This window comes from Nyctibius grandis, chromosome 6, assembly GCF_013368605.1.
Source record: "Nyctibius grandis isolate bNycGra1 chromosome 6, bNycGra1.pri, whole genome shotgun sequence".
NCBI lineage: Eukaryota > Metazoa > Chordata > Aves > Nyctibiiformes > Nyctibiidae > Nyctibius > Nyctibius grandis.
The window spans coordinates 85989353-86015318 of NC_090663.1; the positions used below are offsets into that span (position 1 = coordinate 85989353).

The 25966-nt window shown below is 43.9% G+C and overlaps 1 protein-coding gene across 1 annotated transcript in view; it reads right to left on the reverse strand.

Moving 5' to 3' along the window:
- The window catches only part of FRAS1 (Fraser extracellular matrix complex subunit 1), a 147515-nt gene extending 128163 nt beyond the window's left edge, over positions 1-19352 (reverse strand). Inside the window, exons 1-3 of the mRNA XM_068404195.1 lie at positions 19245-19352; positions 18806-18911; positions 15495-15526 (exon numbers count right to left, since the gene is read on the reverse strand). Coding sequence (XP_068260296.1) covers positions 15495-15526; positions 18806-18911; positions 19245-19352 — 246 coding nt within the window. The remainder of the gene's footprint in view (positions 1-15494; positions 15527-18805; positions 18912-19244) is intronic.
- Positions 19353-25966: the final 6614 nt, after the last annotated feature.

Sequence of the window (25966 nt, forward strand, 5' to 3'; positions counted from 1 at the left end):
GTATGAGAAATTATCATCTCCTCAGTCTGAACATGTGGATTTATCAGTTACTTGTAGAAGCTCAAGAAGGCATCTGTGTAAAGAGGATGCTGAGTAAAAGATATGACCTTGAAGATCAGATCAGCCCCCTCGCTGGGACCTGCAAGACGAAATACATATTCACACGCAAGACTAAAAGGAGGGAAATGATCATGTACTAACAAATTGCTGTGGCCCACTGTGCTAGACTTCAATATTAGAGAAAGGTCTAATAAACCACACTTCACCTGTCAAAGAACTGTTAAGCTTCTAGATGGAAACAAGCCTAACGACAGGCAGGCTGAGTCCACTTTCTACAGCACAGCTGCCTGCATCTTGCATATTCTTAACAAAGCCACACGCTCAGAAGCACGTCACCGTCTCTGGAGGTGTTTAAGAGAAGACTGGACATGGCACTTAGTGCCATGGTCTAGTTGCCATGGTGGTGTCAGGGCAATGGTTGGACTCGATGATCCCAGAGGGCTCTTCCAACCTGATTGATTCTGCGATCAAGCATTGCTTGCTGATACCTTGCTGATAAGCAGTGGAAGCCCAGCAAAAACATTCTGCTTAGAAAGCATCGTTCCCAATTTATTTTTGATACTAATACTTCCTATTTTTATTAGGGAGATCAACATAACAGTACTAATTTAAAAATGCTGATGAGAGGGCTTCATATTACAAACCAATGCTTCTGACAGCCTGGACAGGTACGCACAGCACGACGCAGCGGGTACCCACATCCAACCATCACCAGACAGAAATGCCGTGCCAAGGGGATAACGGGACAACACACGGGATGCTAATCACAGCAGGAGAAGCAGCTTAACTGCACAGCCCACCCCTAGGATGCAAAATATCATGGATGACGCCTTTCCCTAGGCATTTCAAGAGGCTTGCCTCTGATCTCACACTTCTCTGCCTGAAGCAAGAAGGAGAACTGACACTCGTATCTTATGAACTTACCATCTTCCCCCACTAAAAGATATTTATGCATTGCAATAAGGGCAGGTCAGAGGAGATGGAAGTACCTGTGGTAACTCCTCTCCAATGCATGAGGAGGTCCAGAGGTCTCACCATGCTTCTACAGCCAGAAAATCCTTCCGAAACTCACCAGAAAGGACCCCGTGACTTTATGGGGCCAGGCTGTAGCTAAAATGACTAAGAGAAACCCTATATTGCACAATACCAAAGCAGGACAGACACAGGGTTGTTAAGCCGTATCATCTTCCAGAAGAAACAGTAGGATCAGCATTGTCTTAATTAAGTCTGCTCAGAAGAATCAAAGTATTAATGGACCAGACAGGAAAAAACCCAACATTACAGAGGTAAATGATTTCAAACTCAGTTCTACTTTTTACCATGCCAATGTGTCTCAGCTATCCTGTGTCATCACGGATATGCCCTCATTTTACCTCGTCAATCACATACCACATACATAGCATCACTCACTGGATTCCACTCAAGCATCCAAAAACCTCTTAGGAAGTAAAATCACAGCATTTTAAAAAAATACAGCAAAACACTACACTGCAGTCGTGCCCAAACTTCTGGAGTTGCAAGATATACAACTGTTAGATAACAGGGCCTACAAACACAGCCATATTTGACAAAGTAATGCAAAGTTAAATTCTGGGACAAATTCTGTTCAATTTATATTTGACTGTATCCCAATTAGTTCCATTTTATCTAATATGATGCCTCCCGATGTCTCTGAATGTAACATATTAGACTTTGTTTTGTCCTAAGGATTTCATTAAATTTTAAACAGATTTTCATTACATTTATTGTTTCATTCTGGGAATCTTCGTTTTAAATAAAACATGGAAGAGAGATTTAAGAATTACTCCTTAGGTCACTCAATGGAAGCACATAATTCACTTTTGTTTTGGGAGGTTTCCCCACAACAGGAGATTGAGGCACTTTGAGGTTCCGTTTCCATAAGCATGATGATCCCACAGTTTCACTGAGAAATTGAGGCAGAAAGGAGTAGATGCCATTTTTAAGCACCTCCAATTTAAAATCAAACCTAGGTTTTCAAAATGGGACACTTCTAAAACTCTGATTCTTTAAAACAAACCCAAAAAATCCACTGGAATAAAAATGTAGCAAGTTACTTTTACTCTGTAATATTGAGAATTTAACTGCAAATTAACTCCTTAAATACTCAGAAAATCAGGCTTTTTACATATATAAAACTGCAAAAAATGTGGAAAAGAAACTGCTAACAAGTTTGCTCATGTTTTCACCTGAAACCACTCTACCAGGCTCAATGCATACAAGGATTTACTGCACCCACTAACTCAGAACTGGCTATTAGTGTGTCAGTAATGACAGCTCTGTCTAAATCAGCACAGGTTTTCAAGTTCATAAACAACCAACCCTGTATTTCCTCTGAAAATATGAATATCCATGAAGCACAAAAGAACATTTGACTTACAGCATCTTGGTCTCACGCTAGCTAAGCACCCAAAAGAAATAATTCCCACATGACTACGACCAAATCTATTAATGTAGGACAGCAGATGAATTCCCAGGAAATTAAAATGTTTTCAGGGAGGCTACATTCTCACTAGAAATAAGATTTCTAGTTTGATAACTGAGATAAATAAAAGTGTACATATATAGCTGCAAGGTCCAGGATTTCTCATCTTTGTCATCTCGCTGTGAGACCCTAACTCTCGGCTCCCGTTGAAGTCACCGTAAATTTATGCTCAGTATCAAACTTAAATTAAAATTTCCCAATTTCGAGCCTGCCAAAAGTTTAATTCTGATCTCCATAAAACACACAGGAAGCAGTTTATGAAACTTCTTAATCTTTTTGAGTGATGAAACCTATGACTTAAAATTCTTCAGATTAATACAGGCTGAAATCATGTTCAGGATTTATCATTTGGGGGGAGGAAGGAGAGCTTTTTTCCCCTTACTGATCCTCAGAAACACAGTTAAGGGTGTCTGAAAACGCCTAGGACTCTCCCTTAGCCATAGTATTCCAGCTGGTAACATAAAGATACTTCTGATGCCGAGCTTACAGGGTTAGTTAGAGGATTCATTACTGACTGACTCTGAAGTAGCGATAATGATTACAAAATCGAGTAAGCACTGAGTATTTTACCCTAACGAATCTCCGTAATCTACGGCTCAACAAGAAATCACAGCACTAGGAGAATTACAGCGGCCTTCCAATGTAAGTCTGTTGTGTGTATTCCCCCTAGAAGCTATTTAATATGCATGGCAGAAATATAGACATCCCAGCATCATAAACTTCAGAGCGTCACAGCATCACGAGGCTCTTTACAGTCACTTTCAAGGCTGACAGATCTGAGCAGTGATATAAAATCAATGCACCCACTTGGAAGAGCTTCATATTTAGGATTTTTTCCATCTATTATATATCTTCCTGAAAGCACCAAGGAATATCTTGGGCTCCTTGTGAAATTCAGCAGTTACAATAGCAGCATCTGGAGAGCTAATGGTTACTGAAAAGGCTCAGAGAATTATTTATCCTGGACAACTCTGAATCAATTAATTTAACAAGCCTGTACAACAACTGTAACTGTGAGGGGGTTTCACACTGTCATTTCTGATCAGGACATGAGTTATTTAAGGGAAAAAGAAACACATGAAATCAATCTGGAAGATAAGAAATTCCACGTGGGACCACTGTCCAAACACAGCAGTCCAATTTTGCCTAAGGTTTATGATAGATTAAAACACTTGTAATCTGTTTCAAAAAGAAGATCACATCCAAACTCTCCTTTATCTATTCAGTGTCATTTTGGGTTATACAGGTCCATCTAAACCAGGCTGTTTCATTTGTCCCAACCCATTTTCATGTCAACTGATGCTGTACCACAATGAGACAGAAAGCAGTTTAAATGGGGAGGACAGAAGAAATTCAATCTGTACTAACAAACAGGTTCTTTTCCATTTCTACACAAAACCAGCTTAGTTTATGTTTATTTTTCTCTATAGAGGGAGAAAGTTTCTTGCTGATACACACTAGTAGCTTCACCAGTCCTATCTAAAAATTAAGACTAGGGTTTTCCTATATCCTTACTAGAGGCAAGTGCTCAATTTCCAGTCAATGCCAGCAAGAGTTGGGGATCCAATTTCCTCAGTTATCTTACAAATTTAATCCAAAAGTTCTTCGGGGGGTCATCAAAAATGTATAGCAAAATTCTAATACTTCTTGGCAGTCATATCCAGGGCCAATTATTTTTCAAACTGCCAAAAAAATCCTAGCACAAAATTCCTCAGTAAGATCAAATAAATGGAACAGTCAAAACCAAGTTTGCTTCTCCACTAGGAGATACCAGGTGGCAAAAAAAAAACCCAAACCGTGTTGGTGTTTACAATATCTTTTTCAGATTTGGCAGCTGGCAGCCCCCCTCCAGGAGAAAACCAACATCAGAAGAAAACAGCTCAAGCTCCCAGATCACAACAGCCTTCGGTGGGACTTGCCCACACCTGCACAGAGTGATCCATAGAGAGAATCTACGTGTATTTAGGAAGTTGAAAGAACATCTCAGACACACACGTTAGGGCAATTGCTTGCCCCAGTGAGCCACAGCAAATAAAGAAAGCAAACATCTCACGTTCTTTTACTGAAGTGATCTGTTCTGAAAGCACAGAGAGTGCCAGACAAAACTCCTTTCTCCCTTGAGGGAGGGGTAAACCTCTCCTTATCCTCTGCTGGGTGCAGGACGTACCTGCGTGTCATCATCACAGTAATGCAACAATCCTGTGCCTCCACACGCCAACGAGATAGATGCATGCAAAGAAACTGCTGCCTCATGGGGACTGGCAAGAGTGGGTGGGTGGGTGCCAGCAGAAAAATAAGACTGAAAACAGACTTGCTCTTATACCTCTACCTGGAGGTTACATCCCTCTCCCTCTTTCAGCTACAGGCAAGTGAGCTTACATCACCTTCTCTAGGCTCCTTTCATGACAGCGCACGTCCAAATTTCTTTCCAATACACAATCTTTTTGTTTGTTTTCTAACACAAAATATGAACCACAAACTCTCCTGACTTTTTCTTCCAGCCTTCTGTCTTCATTTTCTCCCTCCTAAAGCTACTGATGCACACGTATATTCAGAGTGTAAACAGCACTTCTGTAAAATGTGGTCTGGGGATAATTAAAATGATATTGACTTTCTTGATCAATTCAAAGACCTTTAAAAGTCATCTGATGAATATTAACGTTATGTCCCTGGAATATGAATACAGATTTTTGAGTAGCCCATAAAAACAGTAAGATGACCATCTCCAGAACCGTGCCCCACTGGGCGATCTCTGCAGCTCTGAATTATTGCGCTGAGGAGAAGGAAAATCAGTTTTCGAGTGAGCTGTCATTTGCAACTCACACGAGAAAGAAGAGAAGAGAAGCAAGCACCAATTCTCCAAAACTAATATCATGTTTGACAGAGAAAGAGACAATGAAATCCCCTCTGGAAAAGCAGGCTATGACTTCCAACCCAAACACCCTCTCGCCTCTTCTGCTTGATGCATGCAGATCTGCTGCTGCCTGGCACAACTGAAAGCCCCTCAGAGATAAAGAGACCAAGTCTCATACACATGTATGTGCACATAAACCTACCCCTACTAACCCTACTGAACAAAACTGCATCTCACCTAAACTGCAGACATATTTCACTGCTCCACAAAGAACAGCGTTGGCTTATGCTTTCATAAGCACCAGCAAAATATAATAAATCTACAGATTTGATGAGTTCCATAGAATCACAGAATCAGCCAGGTTGGAAGAGACCTCTGGGATCATCGAGTCCAACCATTGCCCTGACACCACCATGGCAACTAGACCATGGCACTAAGTGCCATGGCCAGGCTTTTCTTAAACACCTCCAGAGATGGTGACTCCACCACCTCCCTGGGCAGCCCCTTCCAATGCCTAATGACCCTTGCTGAGAAGAAATGCTTCCTAATGGCCAACCTGAACCTCCCCTGGCCAAGCTTGAGGCTGTGTCCTCTTGTCCTATCGCTAGTTGCCTGCGAGAAGAGGCCGACTCCCACTCTGCTACAACCTCCCTTCAGGTAGTTGTAGACTGCACTAAGGTCACCTCTGAGCCTCCTCTTCTCCAGGCTAAACACCCCCAGCTCCCTCACCTGTTCCTCATACGTCATTTTCCATTTCTGCTTTTATCACATAACCCACTAGGGAGACAGCTATTTTATTTTTTCCCAACGTTTTCATCAGCTGTGGGACACTGCTTCCAACTCCAAAGCTGGCCCTTGCACCTCCCAGCCAAGAACAGGAAAGTTTTCAATACCCAGCCCAGGTTAGGCACACACACCAGTATGACAATGGTTTGTTGCCAACATTAGCCCAGTGACAAGCGACATTTGAGGCAGGTCCCCAGGTGATGTAAGCTGTTACCTTTCTATAGCTACATTACTTTACACTGTCCCCAGGTCTCCACTTCTAATGCATTATAGGCTTCTTCCACTGGCAAAATCTGATTTCTATAATTCCTCTTACCGATTAACTACACATCACAACCCCTGCTCTAAAGACAAAATGCAAACGGGAAACCTGGTCAAGGTTTTGACAGGGTTGAGGAGAGAGAAGGAATGAGGAAGCACAGCCTGAATTAGTGACCTAGCAAAGTAAGAAAGGAATTTTCCATGCTTGGAATTTAAAAAAGAAAAGTAAATGACAAATTACAGGGAATTATTTCCTAAATGAGGCTCTTCAAACGCATCCGGAAAGATGGAAGGCACAATGACTTGTGAAATGTCTAAGTGCTGGGCAGTTGTTAAATTGTTGTCCTGGTGAATGAATCCATGAAAAATCCCACATCTCCTGCCAAGGCTCTGGCATACAGCTCCTGTAACTGTGTTATTAACTGTTAATCATCTACTTGAGTCAGTGTTTGCAGATGAACAAGCTACCATCGAGGAACATCACTGAAATGGAAAATGTGGAACAGGGCAGCTCTTGTAAAGACCCTCATCTCCAAATGAGACTGATGCCAGATCACCTCCCACGACACAGCAAAGATTGATTTGTCCATGTCTCTTTTGTGCTACCTAAAGTAAAGATGAGTTGTTTCAAAATCTCTTTTTCCCCACAAACACCACATGTGCCTGAATGTTCACAAAGAGCACCCCACAGGTGCAAACCCAGGGCCAAAGGCTGTTCTTAAACACGCACAGAGACCTGAGGAGGGCCATGCCTTCACCGCTGGGCCCTGGACTGCTAGAACATGAGATTCAACATAACAATTCTGTGAGATCCTGTTTGCATAGAGGGAAAAAGAACAACTTCTGACCAGGAAGCATACCATGAAAGACAGACACATACATACGCACAGAAGAGTTGAAGAGGAGGGAACTGGATGATAAATTTAGTGTATTTGCAGCCCACTGGGAAGAGAGCTGTGAAATGCCTATCTCAGGGTAAGCAAAGACACCAGCTTTGTGCTGCAGTTGCATCAGGTTAAATGTTAAAGCACAGTGGATGGGTGTAGAAAAGTCCACCTCACCCCTGCTTAGATACTTCATGAAGAGGGAGGTGGCTACTCTCAGAGAGCAGCACCTGCAGAAACCAAGAGGGGGTCCTGCAGATGGAACTTGCTGCTCCCAGACACAGGGGCTGCAGGGACCCAGACTCCTGCCCAGCTCCAAGCACATGGGGAACTGGAAGATGCTGCTTCTGTGAGACCAACAACAGGTCCAAGCTGGAGGAGAAAAGGGCCTTGCCCTAGAGACAGGGCGAGCCCAGTCCCCTTCCACCCCTTCCTGTGTCCCTGCGTTCATCTCCTTCTGAAGCCATTACAGGGCAACGTACAGGCAGCTGGTGAACAAACTTTGTGTTGTATGGATTTGTCTTTCATATTATGAACAGTCCTTCAGTTGCAACTTGTGTCAGCTGCTCCTTTCTTCATTGAAACACAGAAATGGGAAAAGGCAACAGCCTAGAGAGCTGTCAACGTGCTCTGGCTCAGGGCCAGGGTTGTCCAACTGAAGCGTAATTCACCTCTGCTTACAGCAGGGCAAGGGCAGATCCTTCTGGGTTTTCGGAGATTTTGATACCCAGGGCTCAGCACTTCCTCATTTAGTAGATTTAATAATTGCTTTGGATGTTAGAGCATCTAATTTACCTCTGTTCAGAGGTAAAAGTAAAAAAGGAACAAAAAAAAACCCCCCCTGATATGCAAACTGTACCTATGGTCTGTACGTACTACATCAAACCCTTTATAGTGAGATACACAACTAACATGAGTAAGTCCTCAAGTTTTCACTATGTGTTACTTGGTATTCAGAACGAGTTTCAAGTTGCTACAAAGAAAATAAATGTGATAATTCTAGAACATACCATCTCTCAGCTATGCTAACAGCGTTGTGTTTCCTTACAAAAGGAGCGCTTATTTTCTCAGGCCAAGAAATGACATTGAGAAATCTTCTCTATGAGAACTACTAAAATATAAAAGAAGAATTATTACATATTAAAATGTGTGCCTCAAAAAAAAACCAAACAACCTTTTTACTGATTCCCTACATCCTCAAGAGAATAGTCTTCATCTTACATCTAAGCTTCTTTTACCTGATACCATGAAATAAAGAGCCTACGCCCGCTCCTCTATATTGTACTGTTATTTTCATGGAACACAAAGAAGGAACACACATGCAGCACATGCTTTATTCAAAAAACACTTTTGTCTTTATTTTTGGTCTTCAGTTGATCTCAGCTTTCTGAAACCCACAAGCAGAAGGGATTTCCTACAGGAGAAGCATCTCATTATTATATTAATAAACCCTAACTGCATACTATTCATGTAAGTTGAGAGGTCTGTTTTCCTTCACCTTGCACTTCCATTCACAGCCACACAGAGGATAAACTGGATATTAAGCCCTACACACCACATAAAACAATTAGTGTTATGCACTTGCTCTAAACAGGCTTGAGAGACTACACAACAGTGCTGCAGAATCAGGCCCCCGCTGCACCAAATGCCCCCAGTCTCGCCATCACTGCTCTTTCAAGTCCTGGGAGAGTCATGGCATCTAATTGTATCTGTTCAATGAATAAAAAAAATAAATCACAGGCTGGTTAAGGGTTGGAGGGCACCTCTGGAGATCATCCAGTTGGAGGGCACCTCTGGAGATCATCCAGTCAAACCCCCTGCCAAAGCAGGTTCACCTACAGCACATTGCACAGGGTTGCGTCCAGGCGGGTTTTGAGTATCTCCAGAGAAGGAGACTCCCACCCTCCCTGGGCAGCCTGTGCCAGGGTTCTGGCACCCTCACAGTAAAGAAGTTCCTCCTCATATTCAGATGGAACATCCCATGTTTCAGCTTGTGCCCATTGCCCCTTGTCCTGTCACTGGGCACCACTGAGAACAGTCTAGCCCCCTCCTCTTGACACCCACCCCTAAGGTATTTGTAAGTGTTGATAAGATCCCCTCTCAGTCTGCTCTTCTCCAGGCTGAACAGACCCAGCTCTCTCAGCCTCTCCTCATAAGAGAGGTGCTCCAGTCCTCTGATGATCTTTGTAGCCCTTTGCTGGACTCTCTCCAGTAATTCCTTATCTTTCTTGAACTGAGAGGCCCAGAACTGGACACAGTACTCTAGATGTGGCCTCACCAGGGCCATGTAGAAGGGCAGGATAACCTCCCTTGACCTGTTGGCCACACTCTTCCTAATGCACCCCAGGACACCATTGGCCTTCCTGGCCACAAGGGCACGTTGCTGGCTCATGGTGAACTTGTTGCCCACCAGAACACCCAGGTCCTTCTCTGCAGAGCTGCTCTCCCGTAGATTAGCCCCCAACCTGTACCGGTGCCTGGGGTTATTCCTCCCAAGGTGCAGGACTCTACACTTGCCTTTGTTGAACTTCATGAGGTTCCTCTCCACCCAGCTCTCCAGCCTGTCCAGGTCCCGCTAAGACCTCATCATATATAGGATATTAGTCAACTCACGTCTACAAGACTACATCCACCCTGCAACAGTGCAAAAAAGCGACCTCGATCTTGCAAGCCTCCACCACTAATAACTCATTACCTCCCTACTACTCATGTCCATGTGGGAGATGGCAGAAGAGCAAATCCCGAGTGTGGACTCCAGGCTGCTCAAAGAGGAACCCCCACAGCAGGCTGGGTAACAGCACAGTGTTCTGTACAATGTTCATTTGAACACTAGACAGAAGGGAGAGTCGTGCTGCTCTAAACTAGAGTTTATAGCTACAAAGTGTTATATGCATGTTATAAACAGAAATTCATAGCTTTGTTCCATGGTGGAGCTGAGGATGTACCTCCAGGCGTAGTAGTGGCATTTAAATCACATTATTTTAAAACAAAACAAAACCAAAAACATTTTGGCCATTGTGAAATTTAGCAAGCAAAACCTTCAACTGAAATCTTCAATTTTGATCTCGTTTTCCAGTAGTGAAGCTCATTTTCCATTGCTAATTTGAAACATTCCCTAAGAAGAAGTGCTCTACACCTGCTACCATTTATTGTAAATAGTCACTAAATTTATTCAGAATAGAAGCGATCTAGAGTGGGAGATTTAAAATTAAAAAAAAAGGCATTTTGTCTTTATTATATTTCCCCTTTCATTTCTGACTCAGCACAAACTACAGATGGAAACAGAAATCCGATTTTAGAAGCATAAAATCAGGCTTTCCTTAAACTCCTGACAACAAAATGTACACATGTAACGGCAAGATGTTATCAATTCACTGGAAGATTTAAAGGGATACTTTTTTATTGAACAAGAATGTGTTAGATACAGTCAGTCCCATCAGATATTTCAAATTGCTTTATTGTCACAAACGTCAAACTTGTAGCATCAATATTTTCACGCATTTTTTTCTTCAGACACAGAACTTGCAACTAGCACTTTGTTTCTCCACTCTGATTATACTTGCCACTGAGATGAGCTAATTAACCAAACATAATTATGTAAAAAACATCTCTGAAGCTGAGCAAGCAGCTCCTTCCAGCATCACACAGCTCCATGCCTCCACCACTACATCTCCTTACCTTCTGCTGGTGTTCTCCCCTATGAATCCAGCTCCTTATAAGTGTTTATGAAAAATTACAGTTAATGCACATATTAAGTTGATGATCTAATTTATAATAGAAGATGGAAGTTGTATTTATACAATAGGTACCTGTCAACATGTGAATTTTTTTTTATTATTATTTTGTGACCTCTGCCATGACTGGTTGCAGAGCAGAATTAAAAAGATGAAAAGGCATGTTGCTCTTTTGACTGACTGCTAAACCCAAAGTCTCTTTTTTTAAGATGTTCAAGTCAACTAAGCATTTCAATTAACTTGAATCTTTTTCAGGCAGTTTCAAAAGGAAAAAGGGAAGCAAAATTTTTGGTAGAAGCGCAAGGACAGTGCCAATTTACTGTGGATTAAGTGCTTTACAGTGTTCAAAGCCTCATGTGTCTCATGAACCTTCCAAAGAAATCTGCCAGTACAGAAATTCATCCTGACGTGCATTACCAGCAGCTGTTGCAAGACAACATTCATGTTTTACCACAGACAAAATAAAAATTTACTGAAGATTGCTCAGCTGGACTTGTCCTTCCTTATTGCACTGTCTACCAGACCTGAAGTGTCATTTATCAAGTCACACTTTCCATTTAAACCAACTCCCACCTTAATTCACAGCCCTGTGCTCCCCCTCTCCTTCTCCCAGAGCTGAAGACTCTTCTTGCACAAGGCAGCTGACAGAAAGATGCAGACATGGACTTGATCAATACCTCCCACACACATTTACTTTCACTGTGGCATGAGCATCTCATCTCCACCTACACTCCAGCTAAGAAAAAAAATAGTAACATGGATTTTCTTCTTTCCTAAGTAAAGGAATTGGCTGCACTGGTTGTGTGGATCTGAAAACTCCCTCAGAGGGAGGGACACAAACCTCCTCAGCACAGCTGGAAATCAGACAGAGATGTGTTTTTCCTCAGACAAAACACATGAACACAAGCTGACCCCTGATATACGAAAGCAGCTAAGTCAGTCAAGCAAGATTCAGAACTTTTGCAGCATTAACAGTTCAAGCAACTCTGCAGTGCCTGCATTCATTACACTTAAATGTTTGATTTATGCACCAAGGATTTTTCAAGTGACTTCAGAGTTTGGGTGTGCAGCAGAAGAGAGAAAGACAGCCAAGTGCCATAAAGCAAGACTTGCAGCAAATAGCATTCCTACACTAACCCAGTAACAGCTCACCTACAACTACTTGCACGTGAACCATTGAGGAAAAACCCTGAATACCAGGAGACACAAAGAAAACTGTTTCTAACCATAGTTTAACACACAAAAAAGTTTCTATGGATTTCTCTTGGAGGTTGTCAACAGCTCTATTAGTGCCACAGGCATACCGTGATGCTGCCACTCCAGGTGAGAGCCATCAGGAGAGGTTGCAGTGTTTGGCTCAATGCCTTCTTGTCATTCAGAAAAGCTTTCTTTTCAGTGAGTAAATGCTTTGTAAGCAACACACCCAGAAGGCACATTCCTCCTCCGGAACAGATTCTATAGAGATGACATCTGTAGCTTGCACATTTGTCCTGTCACTGGGATTTCTTCACTGAGTATGTTTTTACACGCAGCTTTCTAAAGTCATATACAAACACTAAAACCACAAATTCATCACCCAGTCTGCTTCTCTGCTCCCCTCTGGGCACATCACAGCACCACTAGTGAGGAATCCCACAGCCAGATTCTGCTGTCACATCCATCTGTGCTCCCTGGCACAACGCTAAGGGAAAACTGCTAGAAATATATCCAAACGAAACCCCTTCCCCATGTCATCTCAATAGTCCAATTTTGTCAAGCCACAGCTTGAGGCTGTGCTCACGTTTTCCTTTTCATTTAGCTGGTAACACACTACACTCGCTTATAAAACCTGCGGCTGTTCCATGTCACCACCAGCTTCCTCCTCTTGGTACTATAATCAAGGTATTAATGCTCCTTTTGCAGCTGCTGCATGTACACTCACCAGCCCTGACAAAAAGGCCAGTGAACACAGCTCCCACCAGTCTTACCAGAGAGACTGAACAGAAACACACAGACACAGATTACAGGCAGAACAGGCTTTTACTTTCCTCATGATGTGGGATAAAGCATCAGTGCTTTACAGGCACCAAGTTTAACAAACAGAGCAAGTGTCTTCAGATTTCATATTTTTTAAATACACAAGTTTATTCCAAAGCCAGGGAAACTGCAGTAACTGAAACGATGGCAGTGGCAGGATCACTCTTCTTGTCACCTTCCACTTCAAAACTGACCTTTCTGAGAGAGTGGCCTTCTGAAAAGACAACACGAGCTCTGCAGCTCTACCACAGCTGTGTGCCACCAACCCACAAGTACCAACTGCCTTGAAATCACTCATATACTACCTCTAGTGCTTGATTTCTACCACGCTTAACCAAGCCAACTCTAGCACTGCTGTCAGGAGTGGCACAAACCAGAGAAGGAAACATATCCTGTTAAAGGCTCTTTTCCATCTGTAATGTCCATGGTTGCCTGTGCAGTTCCTGCTTTCTCAGGGATAACAGTCACCCAAAGAAACCCGTGAAGCAGCATTACAGAGGAAGACGCACCTAGCCCACAGGTTTGGTGCATTTATGTGATATTTTCCTCATCTGAGTCAGATATGATGTGGATTTAGTACCTGTTCTGAGATTGCTAGCTGAAGCAACAGAGCCTGTCCTTCGATCTGTATTCAATTCCAGAGAGTAATCAGAACTTGCTACATTAGTGCACACAAAATGGAAGAAATACTGAAATACTCATGGAAAAGCAAGCAAAGGCCTGTTCCCACAGCAAATATCACTAAGACAGAAAAGCAGGCACGTCTTCAGACATGACAATGAAGAAGAGAAAGGATAGGTCCTCATTCCAAGAAGGACAAGCTTGAGTTGTTCAAGTTTTACTTGATTATAAATGCCAGCTGTATACCTGCATCCATTTTGTGTCTGCTCCAAGTCCTACTGCAGAGCAATCCTCTTGTACAGCTAATGAAAACTACTACAGTTACAGAAGTAATTTAATAATAAAAACACAATAATCTTACAAAATACAGAGATAAAAGACAAAATCAAGGATACTGGGAGCAAGTTCTTAGGAAGCATCTAAGCTAGAATATCCCATGGTCTTTGTGGGCAAATGCTATGGCATGATATTATTGAGATCCACACTAGCATTTCAAATGCACCGCAGCAGTGAAAGAAAGAGCAGAGAAAAACTAGTAGAACATCAAGAAATCACACAAGGCAAAAAAATGTTGTGACTGACGTGCCAGTAGCTATCAGCGACAGATGAAACCCCTCACTTGCTAACCCCTCCAGCTCTGATACTGCCCTTACCGAGCTGCAATGCTCAGCAGAAAGTGACCTGACGTACAGTTCACTGAAGCTGACATCTAGACACACTTCCCAACCACTGTTAAGACGCTGATGCTCCACAGTGCACTATTAAGAGCAGCAAACACATTTAGCCTGCTTCAGCTTCCTCCCAAGCCACCCACCGAAAACATTCGCCTCCAGCAACTCCCCCAACATTCCCTTCTTGGGGCAGAAAAACTTCCAAGACCCTGAGGCGGTGTCGGAAGGCCAAAGGAACCACCTGCCACCAGTCACTTCCAAGATACCCAGTGGTCACGTGCCACACACACAGAGCACATATCCAGCTTTGCTGAAGAGCTCTACAGCAAATAAAACCCCAGGGTTTCCCCGACAGCTGCGGCCTCCCAGCCTGCGGTAACAAATCCCTGAGTAAGTCTGCTGTGGGAATGGAGGCAGGTACAGAAGCACTCCAGAAATGCAGCGTTGCTCAGCCATTTCCTTTTAGCCCAGAGTACCGAAGCAAAGCAGACAAGCGTTACAGAGCAAAACACTGTTTATAAATTGTTAAAAACAGCGATTCTTGTACAAAGTTATTCATGGGTTATGTACATGCAAAGAGGAAGACTATAAAAAAACACTTTTCATTTAAAAAGAAGAGTCAGGGTACACAGTACTCACCATAATCAGCTGAGAGGAAAAGGAGTTAAATTATTGTCATTAATACCACCTTAATTCAGGCAAGAAAACACAGAGCATACCCTGGCATTACAGTGACATTTTACAAAACATAACCTCTACCCTGCCTAGGACCGCACATCTGTGATTCACGTGGCTTCCAAGAGCCTTGAGATCTCTCACATCTCTTCACACACCAGACAAAGGAGTCCCAGTTAGAAGCAGGCAGAGCTGGGCCAAGAAGAGTGGTTGGGTTCAAAGGCCCAGGGAGGATTTCTAACCTCTCTGAAGGCAATATTTATTTTGCTGTTGTTTTCCAGCAGGCTGAAGGCTCACAGCTCTGTGACCTGCTGCAAGATCAGCCATCCCAGTTGCAGAGGTGACAAAAATCAGGAACTAGAGTCAAGTTCAACAGCACTTTCTCAAACAATTTGCCAGCATAACACATTCAAGCGCACCTTCACCTACCTCAAACAACAAGCCTTGGTAGATGCAGGCACCTGTGTGACAAAAAAAAGAAATAAACCAGATTAGAAGCAAGTAACACCAGCAGACTGTCCAGTGAACCTGCTATATAACCGCATGAGTGGCCACCTCTGGCCATGCACTTGCCAGGGACAAAACAAATGCAGTTTTGGGGCAGCACAGGGCAACCTCTGGGTAAGCTTCAGAGACTCTGGCCAAGATGGACTCAAGAACTTGGAGAGTGGCTGCCCCCCGTAAGATGGGAATTCTCACATTATACACATAAGGTGAAGCTCAGAATTGTATTTCAAGTAATTGCCCAAGCTCTCGCTGTAACAAAGGGGAGCCACAGCTTTCAAGGGCACAATATCACCCTTAAAAATACTAAGTTACACGGCATTTAAATTGCATGCTAAAGAGCAGCTTCTTCTCTATGCTCCTATAAATCCTTTTACCATTTACAGGAGAAACAAATAAGCACGTGAATATATAAAAAAAGCAATCACGGCGAGAAGAGCCAGCATGAATTCCCACTCCTAAATCTCTCCTCCATGGGCAACAGGGCACATTTCACCTAACAACAGGCTCACAGGAGGACTCCTCCTGCTTCAGTCTTCCTAGTCCTCACCACTGACACTACCAGCTGAGAGAAAGGTGATAGAGATGTACACCCATTCAAGCATACTTTATATATTCTCCTTCAATAAATTAAATGAGAGGTTAGAAAATAAAACGATTACTAAGTTGAATGACAGTTCTTTCATTGATTTTCTGGGAAACAGCCATTCTTGAACAACTACACATATCTGTCTACTGAAAACGTGACAAGAATGTGAAATCAAAAGCAACCCAAGAAACTCAAAGATTAAAAGAAAAGATAACGCGTGAAAAGCTGCCTCAAGGGACCACCCAGAGAACTAAGAATTTCCTAGTTGAAGAGTGGTGTTTCCCGTAAAATGCAGATTAGACACATTTGTGCAGAAAACTTTGGAGCTACACTGCTCCGAATTAAAAGCTCCTCCTTCGAGCCAGTCTTCAGCCCAGCTACAAGAGGCTGCAGAGGCACCATCAGGAATTCTTTTTCCTTGCCAAGAAGATGAGCCCCAAGAGCCCAATCATGTTTCTCTCAAATCCAGCAGATACCTTTCTACTCATATTGACAGCAAACAATCCGAGCCCTACCCACCACACGCACAGACTGAGCACCAAAAAGGACTAACACACTGAAACACCGCGTTTCACTCTCACATCCACATAGTCCCACACATGTCACCCCACAAACCATACGGTTAACCACTTCACATTGGACAAGCCAGCTCTACAAGTTCATGGTGGTGCCAAGTTACTTGAATGCAATTAAGACTCAGACTCCCAGCAGTTACCTGTTCATTTATTTACTTGACTTTTGTAGCAATTTGTGTTTACAGAAAAAAAAAAAACAACCCAAACACTTGACCATACTTTGACTTCATGTTACTGCATTGCTTTTCAAATACCCACTATCTTCCTGCCCTCCACATCTCCCCCAAACCCTTCGTCTGGCAAGAGAGGATAATTACAAGGTTCATCACCCAGCTGCACCTCAAAACTCAGTGCAAAACACAAGGTCACATACTGTTGGAAGGCATGTGGAAAAAAAAACCCAAAACTTCATACCAGTTAGTTAAGACCAGCACAACTCAACTGTTTTACTCCTAAAAAAAGGCTTTCTCATCACCTACTGGGCCAGAGCACAGACCAAGGCATCGGGGTGAGAGCAGCCCCCTCAAATAACCCAGGCAGGCAACAGCAGGGATAAGACAGACCTTCAAAAATGTATCTCTCTGCTCTATAGCCTACTCCCTCCGCTGCGCTCTGCAGAGACAGGCTCACCCCTGCCTGTGTGGGACCAGAAAGCAAACACAAAGTCCGATTCTTCCTCTCCATTAAAGCAAAGACATATTTCACTCCCTCACAAGTTACCAAGGGGGATACTAGGGTATAACCCATCTTTATAGGACTTTGAAAATCCTTAGTTACAAATATCTTTTACCTACTTTTTATTCCCAGTTGTGAGTGAGCCCAAGACATCACAGACAGATTAATCAACATGGCCCTTTGTTATAGCACCCTGGCTTTGCATGCAACTCCGAAGCACCTGTGTGATTAATGACTGTTTGCAAGCTCACCTGAAACAGTTTCCTCAAACGATCAAGTCGCCTTTCACATACAGAAGCAGCTTGGGTAGAAATCCCTAAACTTTTTGCCTTGGTATTTTTGTGTTGGGCATCCTGGATGCAGGTGGTTGGTAGGGTTGTTTTCTGGTTTGGAGGTTTTTTTGTAAAAGTTAAATCTCTCAGAGTACTGCCCAACAAGTTAATATCCCAAATTACTATCTAACAGCTCCTCAGCTCTCACACAGAGCTATTTTTAACTACTGCTATTCACTAAGACAACTATATCAAACAGGAATCAGGGTGGGAGCAGCGTGTGGGGAGTCTGCCACTTTGGAAACCAACCACCTACAGTTGCACGGTCAAAGGAAACGATGGAAAACAACCTAGGAGCACAAATGCAGCCACGCTGCACTCCCAAACTTAAAACATCAGTAACTTTACTGCCTGACAGCATCTCCAGATCATAACCTTGCACTTTTTACAAGCCTGTCCAGAACAGTGACGGAAGAAACCAATGCTAAGGCACTCTTGGAGCACTGTAACACCAACACCCACACACACTCAGCCCTCGTCTCCTAACACCAGGCAGGGTGGATGGCTGCTACCTGCTCCCCACAGCTCCTGTCACCGCTGCCCAGGCCTGCAGACCACAAGCACACACCACAGCGTTTCCAAGCCCTGTGGGGAGCCAGCTTAGCCCTCACCACCGCCACCACCACCCGTGGAGAGCGTGCCGGGACAGCCTGAGGGCTGGCTCTGCCCCGAGCCCCGCACCCTCGGGCGCAGGGTGGTTTCTGGGGTTTTTGGGGCGACTAAAACCCACAAAAAACCTTTTTGGGTAGCCTCACCCTCAGCTTAGCAGGGGTTTTACTGCTGTCCTGCGCTGCCCCGAGCCCTCCCACCGTCAGGAAAAGGCGCCAAGCGTGAGGGGAAGCCCCAGCGCGTGCGGCAGCACCCCCGGGCCACCTTCCCGCCTCTCCCCGCCTGGGGAGAGACCGCCAAAATGGCGGGGGGCGGGAAGGCGACCCCCGCCCGGGCCGGGGAGGAGGAGAAGGGAGGGAAAGATGCCGCAAACCCCCCGGGAGAGGGGGAACTCTCCTCAGGGCACCAACCGCCCTCGGGACGGGGACGGGGCCGGGACCCGGCGCAAGGACTCACCTGAGGCGGCGGCGGCGGCCAGCGCCGCGCTGAGCAGGCACAGCGTCGCCCAGGCGGCGGCCGGGGCGCCCATGGCCCCGCCGCGCTGCCCCTCCGCGCCCGGCGGCTGCGGGGGAAAAGAGCGAGAGACGCCGCGGAGAGAACAGGGAAGGGGGTGGTGGCCCCGCCGCCCCCTCGGCAGGTGCCGGGGCAGCACCTCGACCCCCACCCCGCCGCCAAACTTTCCCCGCAGACAAAGCGGCGGCCCCGCAAGAAACGCGCCGGAGCCCGCCCGCCCTCCGCCCCGCCCGGCCCCGCCTCGGGCAGCGCCTGCCCCCTCCTCCCCCGGCACCTTCCACCGGGAAAGGGGCCGGTGCCCCTGGGGTGGGTGCGAGGGGAGCCGAGCCTCTCCCCCGCCTCCTCCGCGGCTGCTACCTGGTGAAGGAGCAGCGCACGGTACAGCTGCAACCGGTCGTGGCTGCAGCAAGAGCAGCGGCGGTCGCTTGTGCTGAGGCAAAGCAAACGCGTCTGTGTTGGAGAGCACCGCAAGAACTGACCCCAGGAGCATGGCGGGGGCTTGATCCTGGTCACAAATAGGGAAGATATTGTCTCCAGGCATGCTGAAGCTTTTCCTTAGTTATGTTTGGGTCTCACTTTTGGTTGCAGGATTAAAAAATATATATATCGAAGGCGTATGGTGTGTTTACTACAAGGAGTAGTTGTCACATAGGTCCACATGGAAACAATCTTTCAATTTCTTCTTTCCATGTCAGTTCCTTTGCTCTTCCCCCATTATATGGATTTCCTCTATAAAGGAACACCAACAATCACAAGTCAAGCACTCAACCTAAGGAAAACCACCCAAGCACTCCACAAAGCCTGAGTTTGACTCTTTCCATTATAACATTTTCTTTCTCTTGGCCCATGGCACCTTCCCAGCTCCTGGCCAGTTGTTAAAAACTTACTATTTCACACCTCCAGCACTGCACACTGAAGATATCAGAGCCAACTTTTCCAAGTGCTTCTGCAACATTAAAGTTGGGTTCCTTTAAGCCAGGGAAAAGTGGCCTGGCTTTTCCAAAAAAAAGCCAGCCAAAGAAAACCAGCCACAAGTTTTCAAGTCACAAATTGCTACATGCAAAAGCCTAAAACTGAACTGAACTAGAAAAGTGATTCTAGTTTTACCAGACTATGAATGAAATAATCTTCCGCAGCTAATTTTGATGTACCCACTTCATAGTAGCATCCTGATTATCATGTAGGTCAGTTGTGCAAGGCTGGACTGCTGCAGCCACCTTCTCCTCCTTGCTTTAAACAAAGCTTGTCTGATTAAATGCAACTGTGCCTACTAAATTTAATAGTAATTCCTCACCGTAATCCAATCTGTTCAATTTTGATTCACTTTCTAATGAACACTACCATCCTGAACTCCAAGTTGGAGGTCAAATTTTTTCAGGGTTGTATGCCATTAATTACTGTGCCGTAATTCCAGTGACAAATGTGAGAAGGGAAATGTACAGCGTGGCACTGGTCCGTGACTGAAACAGCAATTTGCATGATGAGTTTCTCAGTGCTTTACTGAGTTAATACTCATTAGCTATTAGCAGGAGGTACTTTTTAGAAAAACAGGAGCAGAGACATAATAACTACCAGTGCACACACATACACTAACCAAATATTTCATGTTAATTTCAAATACAGTAGAAATGATGAAAGGAATAAATCACAGAATCTATCAGGTTGGAAGAGCCCTCTGGGATCATCGAGTCCAACCATTGCCCTGACACCACCATGGCAACTAGACCATGGCACTAAGTGCCATGTCCAGGCTTTTGTTAAACACCTCCAGAGATGGTGACTCCACCTCTAGGTGTGTTTAAGAAATACATGGGCCCTAATTCCCTTCTAATTACTCAACTGAAATTCAGGATAACTTGACCAAACTCCAAGGAGCACCAGCAAGGCAAAACAGGTGGAAATAGTATGAAGAGCCAAGCACATACAGAGTTCATTAACTGAACACATGCGTGAAGTCCAAGAGATGCTTGCCATGTAGGGACACTCTTCCAGCAGGTGGATGTTCAACAAAGCAGCAGCTCAGCAGAACATTTCTGGTTGCTTCCTGTCCTCGCATTCTGTTAACTACTGGTAAAACCAAGGCAACCGTAGACAACACTGCCAGTATTCCCTTGCCATATAACCACCTTGCCAAAATGCACAGCTCCTTTCAAACTGCCGCTGCAGAGCAGTCTGGCTCTTCACTCTGGATCATCTGAAGACAGGCAGAAACACAGCCTCTGACATCTGAGTGTTCCAGGCAGTGCTTGAAAAAAAAAAGCTCCAAGAGACAGCATAATCCAGTAAGACAAGGTATTTTGGATTGACACCACTTCCTTTCTGCTGTTCTGAGCTTGACTCTCCTTCCCTCTTCCTTTTCTCCCCATCTCCAGAGTACTGACCTGCTCATCATCCCCATGCCACTATCTTGCTTCTGTCATTTCTCCATCTTCCTTCCAACAGCTCCTGCTGCACAATTCACAAGTGCTGACACCCTATAGAGCCATAAAGCAACAAGGTTTTGCTTTCTGGGAGTAGAGAACAAACATACTGCCAGTTTCCAACTCCTTTGGGAAGAATGCTGTTTTCCATGCTCAAACTATCTTTTGAGCTGCTGGGTCCTACTACTACACACTACTAGCCCTAAGGCCCTTTAAGAAACCAAGGGATTTAAGAAGGAAGTTCAGGCGACCTCAAAGTCAACCAAAGCAGCTCCTTAAGGCATGTGTTAACAGCCACCAGGCAAGAAAAGAAAGTCCCAAGCTGAGCAACAGAAGCTATGTGACCCCTGAGGGAATCCATTCGTATAGAAAGTTATCTCAGACCATAACACAAGTCCTGGTGCAACAGAGGAGAATAGCAAAGGTTGAAGTCAATTCCTTCCCACCTCACCAGTGTACTCACACAGCAGCAAAACACTACTTGGTCAGAATTCACACCTTTCTGGCCTCACCAGACCTGAAACAGTAGATTTTGTATCACACATAGAACAGTTATTTCACCACTATCTGTCAAGGCAGATGGTGTTACAGGTTTTAAATCATTTGAGATGACTGTAAAAGTAACTTGCATTAATATATAATTAATGTGCTGCGCTTGCACTGACCAGAGCTTTTAACATCTCTGGGAGAAAAAAAAAATGTAGACGGCTTTCTCTAGAGAGAAATCTGAGGGTAAAGGAAGCAATAGCTACAGGTCCAAGCAATCCATGAACAAGAGAATTACACTGTACCTTCTTCCCTTCCCTGGAGTTAAAAAGTGCACACCAATGCAAGTCTCCTGATCAATATTAAATAGCAAAACCAATTCATCTTTGAGAACAGTGCTTCGCTGAATTCCAAGCAGCAAACCCTGTCAAAGCTGAATGACAATCTCTACCGGTGGATGTTTTGCTTGGCACAGAACAATCACGTGCCAGAGGCTGCAACTGTGCCCTAAGTAATTTGCAGTTCTCGTATGAAAAGTAAACAAACGTCATACAAAGTGGCACAAGGTTTTGAGAGAGGACTTAACACTCATTCCCTAACATGTCAAGACACTGTCATTGACTAGAAACTTGGCTTGGCTTGAATGTGTTCATGGTTGTTCACAGAAGGTATTGTATTACCCGGAAGGATGACGGATTTATTTCTTTAATTTAAAAAACAAAGGATTTTTTCTAATCTAAGTGTGCGATCAAGCACTGAATGGGGTTTATCTGGCCAAAGAGAAAACAACTTCCTTTCGTAATATTCTGATGTGTGATACGGCTGGAGATAAAATTCTCTCTCATGCAGCACGAAGCCTCATACACCCTAGCCATCTTTGACTACCACATCTGGTATTTCACTCAGAAGTAAGCAAAACGCTTTATTTACCAACACATGTATTTGGAGAGGATGAATATGTTTTTAATATGATGCCTTTATGTTACTCTTCCATGATTATTCATTTGACCTTCTCCCCACTTGGTCAACCTCCCTCAGCAACATGAAAATACACTTTTAAAATACCGAAGTGTCTGGAGCTCCATACACACCCCCTAGGATACAATGTCTGTCCTTGATTTTAGTTCCAAGCTCTCCAACTTGCTAGGTAGCCTTTACAACAGTTTTTCTTTTTTTAACAAAGGCTTTGGAAAGGAAATGACAATTTGAAGGCCACTCACATACCTTAAGAAGAATCTGCATTTCAGAGTGTGGAAGCTCTGCATCTAGAGACATTTCAGCCCTTCACATACCATCCAAGACCACAAATCGCTACTGAAATAAAGGAAATGCAATCTTTTCTCAATCTCTCTGCACAAAGGCAAGGAATAAGACACTACTGCTGTGCACTACATATAGTACTACAGATTTGTTAATACGCATTTATAAACACAAGATTAGGCCATTAAAACACATCTCGTTCAAGCCATTATCCATTGATAACAGATGCTTGTAAGGATTTTGAAAAACAGCATATTAAAACTAGTTTTCTTGAAATCTGAACAACTTTTACTGCTGTCTCATTACTCACAGTCCTGTTGGCAAGCCCTTGTGAAGCAGAAAAATGACCCTTCCCCAAACTGAGTGCCCAGCACAAAATTACTTCACTTCTCTCCATGCCCAGGCACCTGCATTTCAGCTTGGTACAGCCAATGCAGACATGCACTTACAGCTGGCTTCTCATAACTAATTTTATTAATGCTGGGAAATAAAATTTACCTGACTTGGTGCAAGGGGCATCTTAAAAGTTTTGCTTTGCTTCTGTTTTATTTCTGCCTCAGTCACTTCTCCTAGTGACTCAGTCCGTGCTGCCAGCAATGCAATCTCAGGACTCCTCCTGCTGGCAAGATGAAGCTTTCAGGAAAGAACAAAGCATCTTTAATCACTGCCCTTTTTACTAAAAACATTTACACTTTAGGGTTTGGGGTTTTTTAAGCCTTCTTTAGGCTGAGAGAACAGTCCCCTAAGTGTCTCTCCACTTTAACAATACCTTTACAACTCCACTTGCCAACACATACCACATGCACAGGTTTCTAATATAAAGACACCCACTAGAACAACATACAGGCTCACAAAAAGACCTGCTACCCCACTGAGGATCACACCAAAGCTTCCAAGTGTCACAGCCCCCGACATAGACCTGTCTAGCTCTGCCAGGGACCAACACAATATGATGTTTATCCCTAACAGTACTTTTGTCACTCTTAACAGCTTTTTTTCCCCCTCCATCCTATTTAAGTCAATGCAAGTTTTACCATACAGACAGAATTTGGGCTATGGTATTAGCTTCACCCAGAGTTTGGAGGCTGACAACACCAATAGTACTGCAGAATATTAATGTAATCACTCATAATGCCTTTCTCAGCATTTAGAAACACCTTATCCATTGTAGGTACAATTAGATGCATTTCCAACATCCCTGTCCTGCTCTTCTAACTTTACCTCTATGTCATAATTTACAGCAAAAGCCCCGTGAGCTCAGTTTGACCTATACAAAGTTTTTTGGAATGCACATAATTCTTGTACAAGTCCAGGTTTAGGCTGAGTGTCAGCCTAAACCCTTCATTCCCCACAACTGCCTGCATGCCTCTATGGCAATTTCTTCCTTGTTTGGGCAAATGTTTCTCTATGTACTGTGAATGTGAGTTCAGTGCTTGCTTCTGCTTAGTTAAACTAACAGCAGCTTCACATGAGACCATTTTAAAAGCGATCATACATCATCTGTGTTACTAAACTTATTGCAGCACTCCCTTTTTTCCACAAGGAACATCAGGGAACTTCTTCAGTACTCATGAACAGTGGGGATTCCAAGCCCTATACATCAGCTCCTGCTTTCTTAGCATCAGTAAGAGCACACTTTTAGATGCAAGGAGGCTGCAACATCAAATGCCATAACCTGATACTTCCCCCAGAAATATTTTTGGCTGAAATGAAGCTGCCAACCAAGATCAGCATAGCATGGATTGTGCTAAAAATTAGTCCTCTGGGAGAACTAGGGCACACTGATCAGCCTTCTTCACTTTTGGGGCATATGGGAAGATGGTCTCGTCCTGCCAGCCACCCTCCCAGACATCTCCCTCTTCTTGCTGACGGCCAGCACACCAAGGTATGGTTTGTTAACATTTAGTAACTTAGTAACTCTGCAAGAACCAAGAGTATGTGCTCTCATGCCCAAGTATGTGCAAAGAGTTTGCCTAAAGTACCTTTCACTATGGTGTAACTTACTTGAACTAAGTTTCCACTTCCTGCAGGTACCATCACACACAAGCAGCTAGCATGGACTGGTTAACACCTCGTAACGCATCCTCGCTCACTTCACCATACGTTTGGGTAACCAGGTGTTGAGTTACTGCCAGTTTGCTTTTGATAGAAGATTTGTGCTCTGTTTGCCTACCAAAGGAGTATTAAGCACTCATTAACAGAAACTCTGGTAAAAACGGTGCCTCTTATTATACAGGACTTATAAATTAACATTCAGGACAGACAACCTATTTATACACTGCTCTAACTGATCTGAACCTCTAAAGCATTACAACCCTGCGCTTTGCAGTGAGTACACTAGTATTAATTTCTAGAAGCCAGTAATCAGTACAATCAATTACTTAAGACACTGGGTAAAAGGAAAAAAAACACAAATTTGAAACATGTTAAGAAAACTGTTTCCTCTTGGTTACCTACCTTCACCTATCTTCTGAAACTTGCCTGGTGCTCCAGACCAGAAATTAACAGACATCAGTATTAGGGAGCTAAAAAGGCTTTACTGTGCAACTTTAACTTCTGCAGAACACAGGAAGGAAAAAAAAAAAAAATACATTATCCATTCTAAAGACACTTATAAATGACTACCATTACCAGCCTCCTCAGCACCAGTTCCTGATGTAAAGAGGTTTGGACCAAATGGGATGTTTAGGGCAGTTAACATCGCTGAACACATCTGACAAGGTTTTCACCAGTCACATCAACTCTTCACTTTGAAAAGCTTTAGAATTAATTTTCTTCTTTCTACCAGGCATATGAGCACAGCCTATAGTTAAAATGTGTTTAGATGGCTATTCAAGCACACTGGCATTGCTTTTTCCACACACTACCTATTAAGTCTACTGAAGAAACCCCACTGAGAAACACTTTTCCTAACACCTCTACAGAGGGGAGCAAGAAT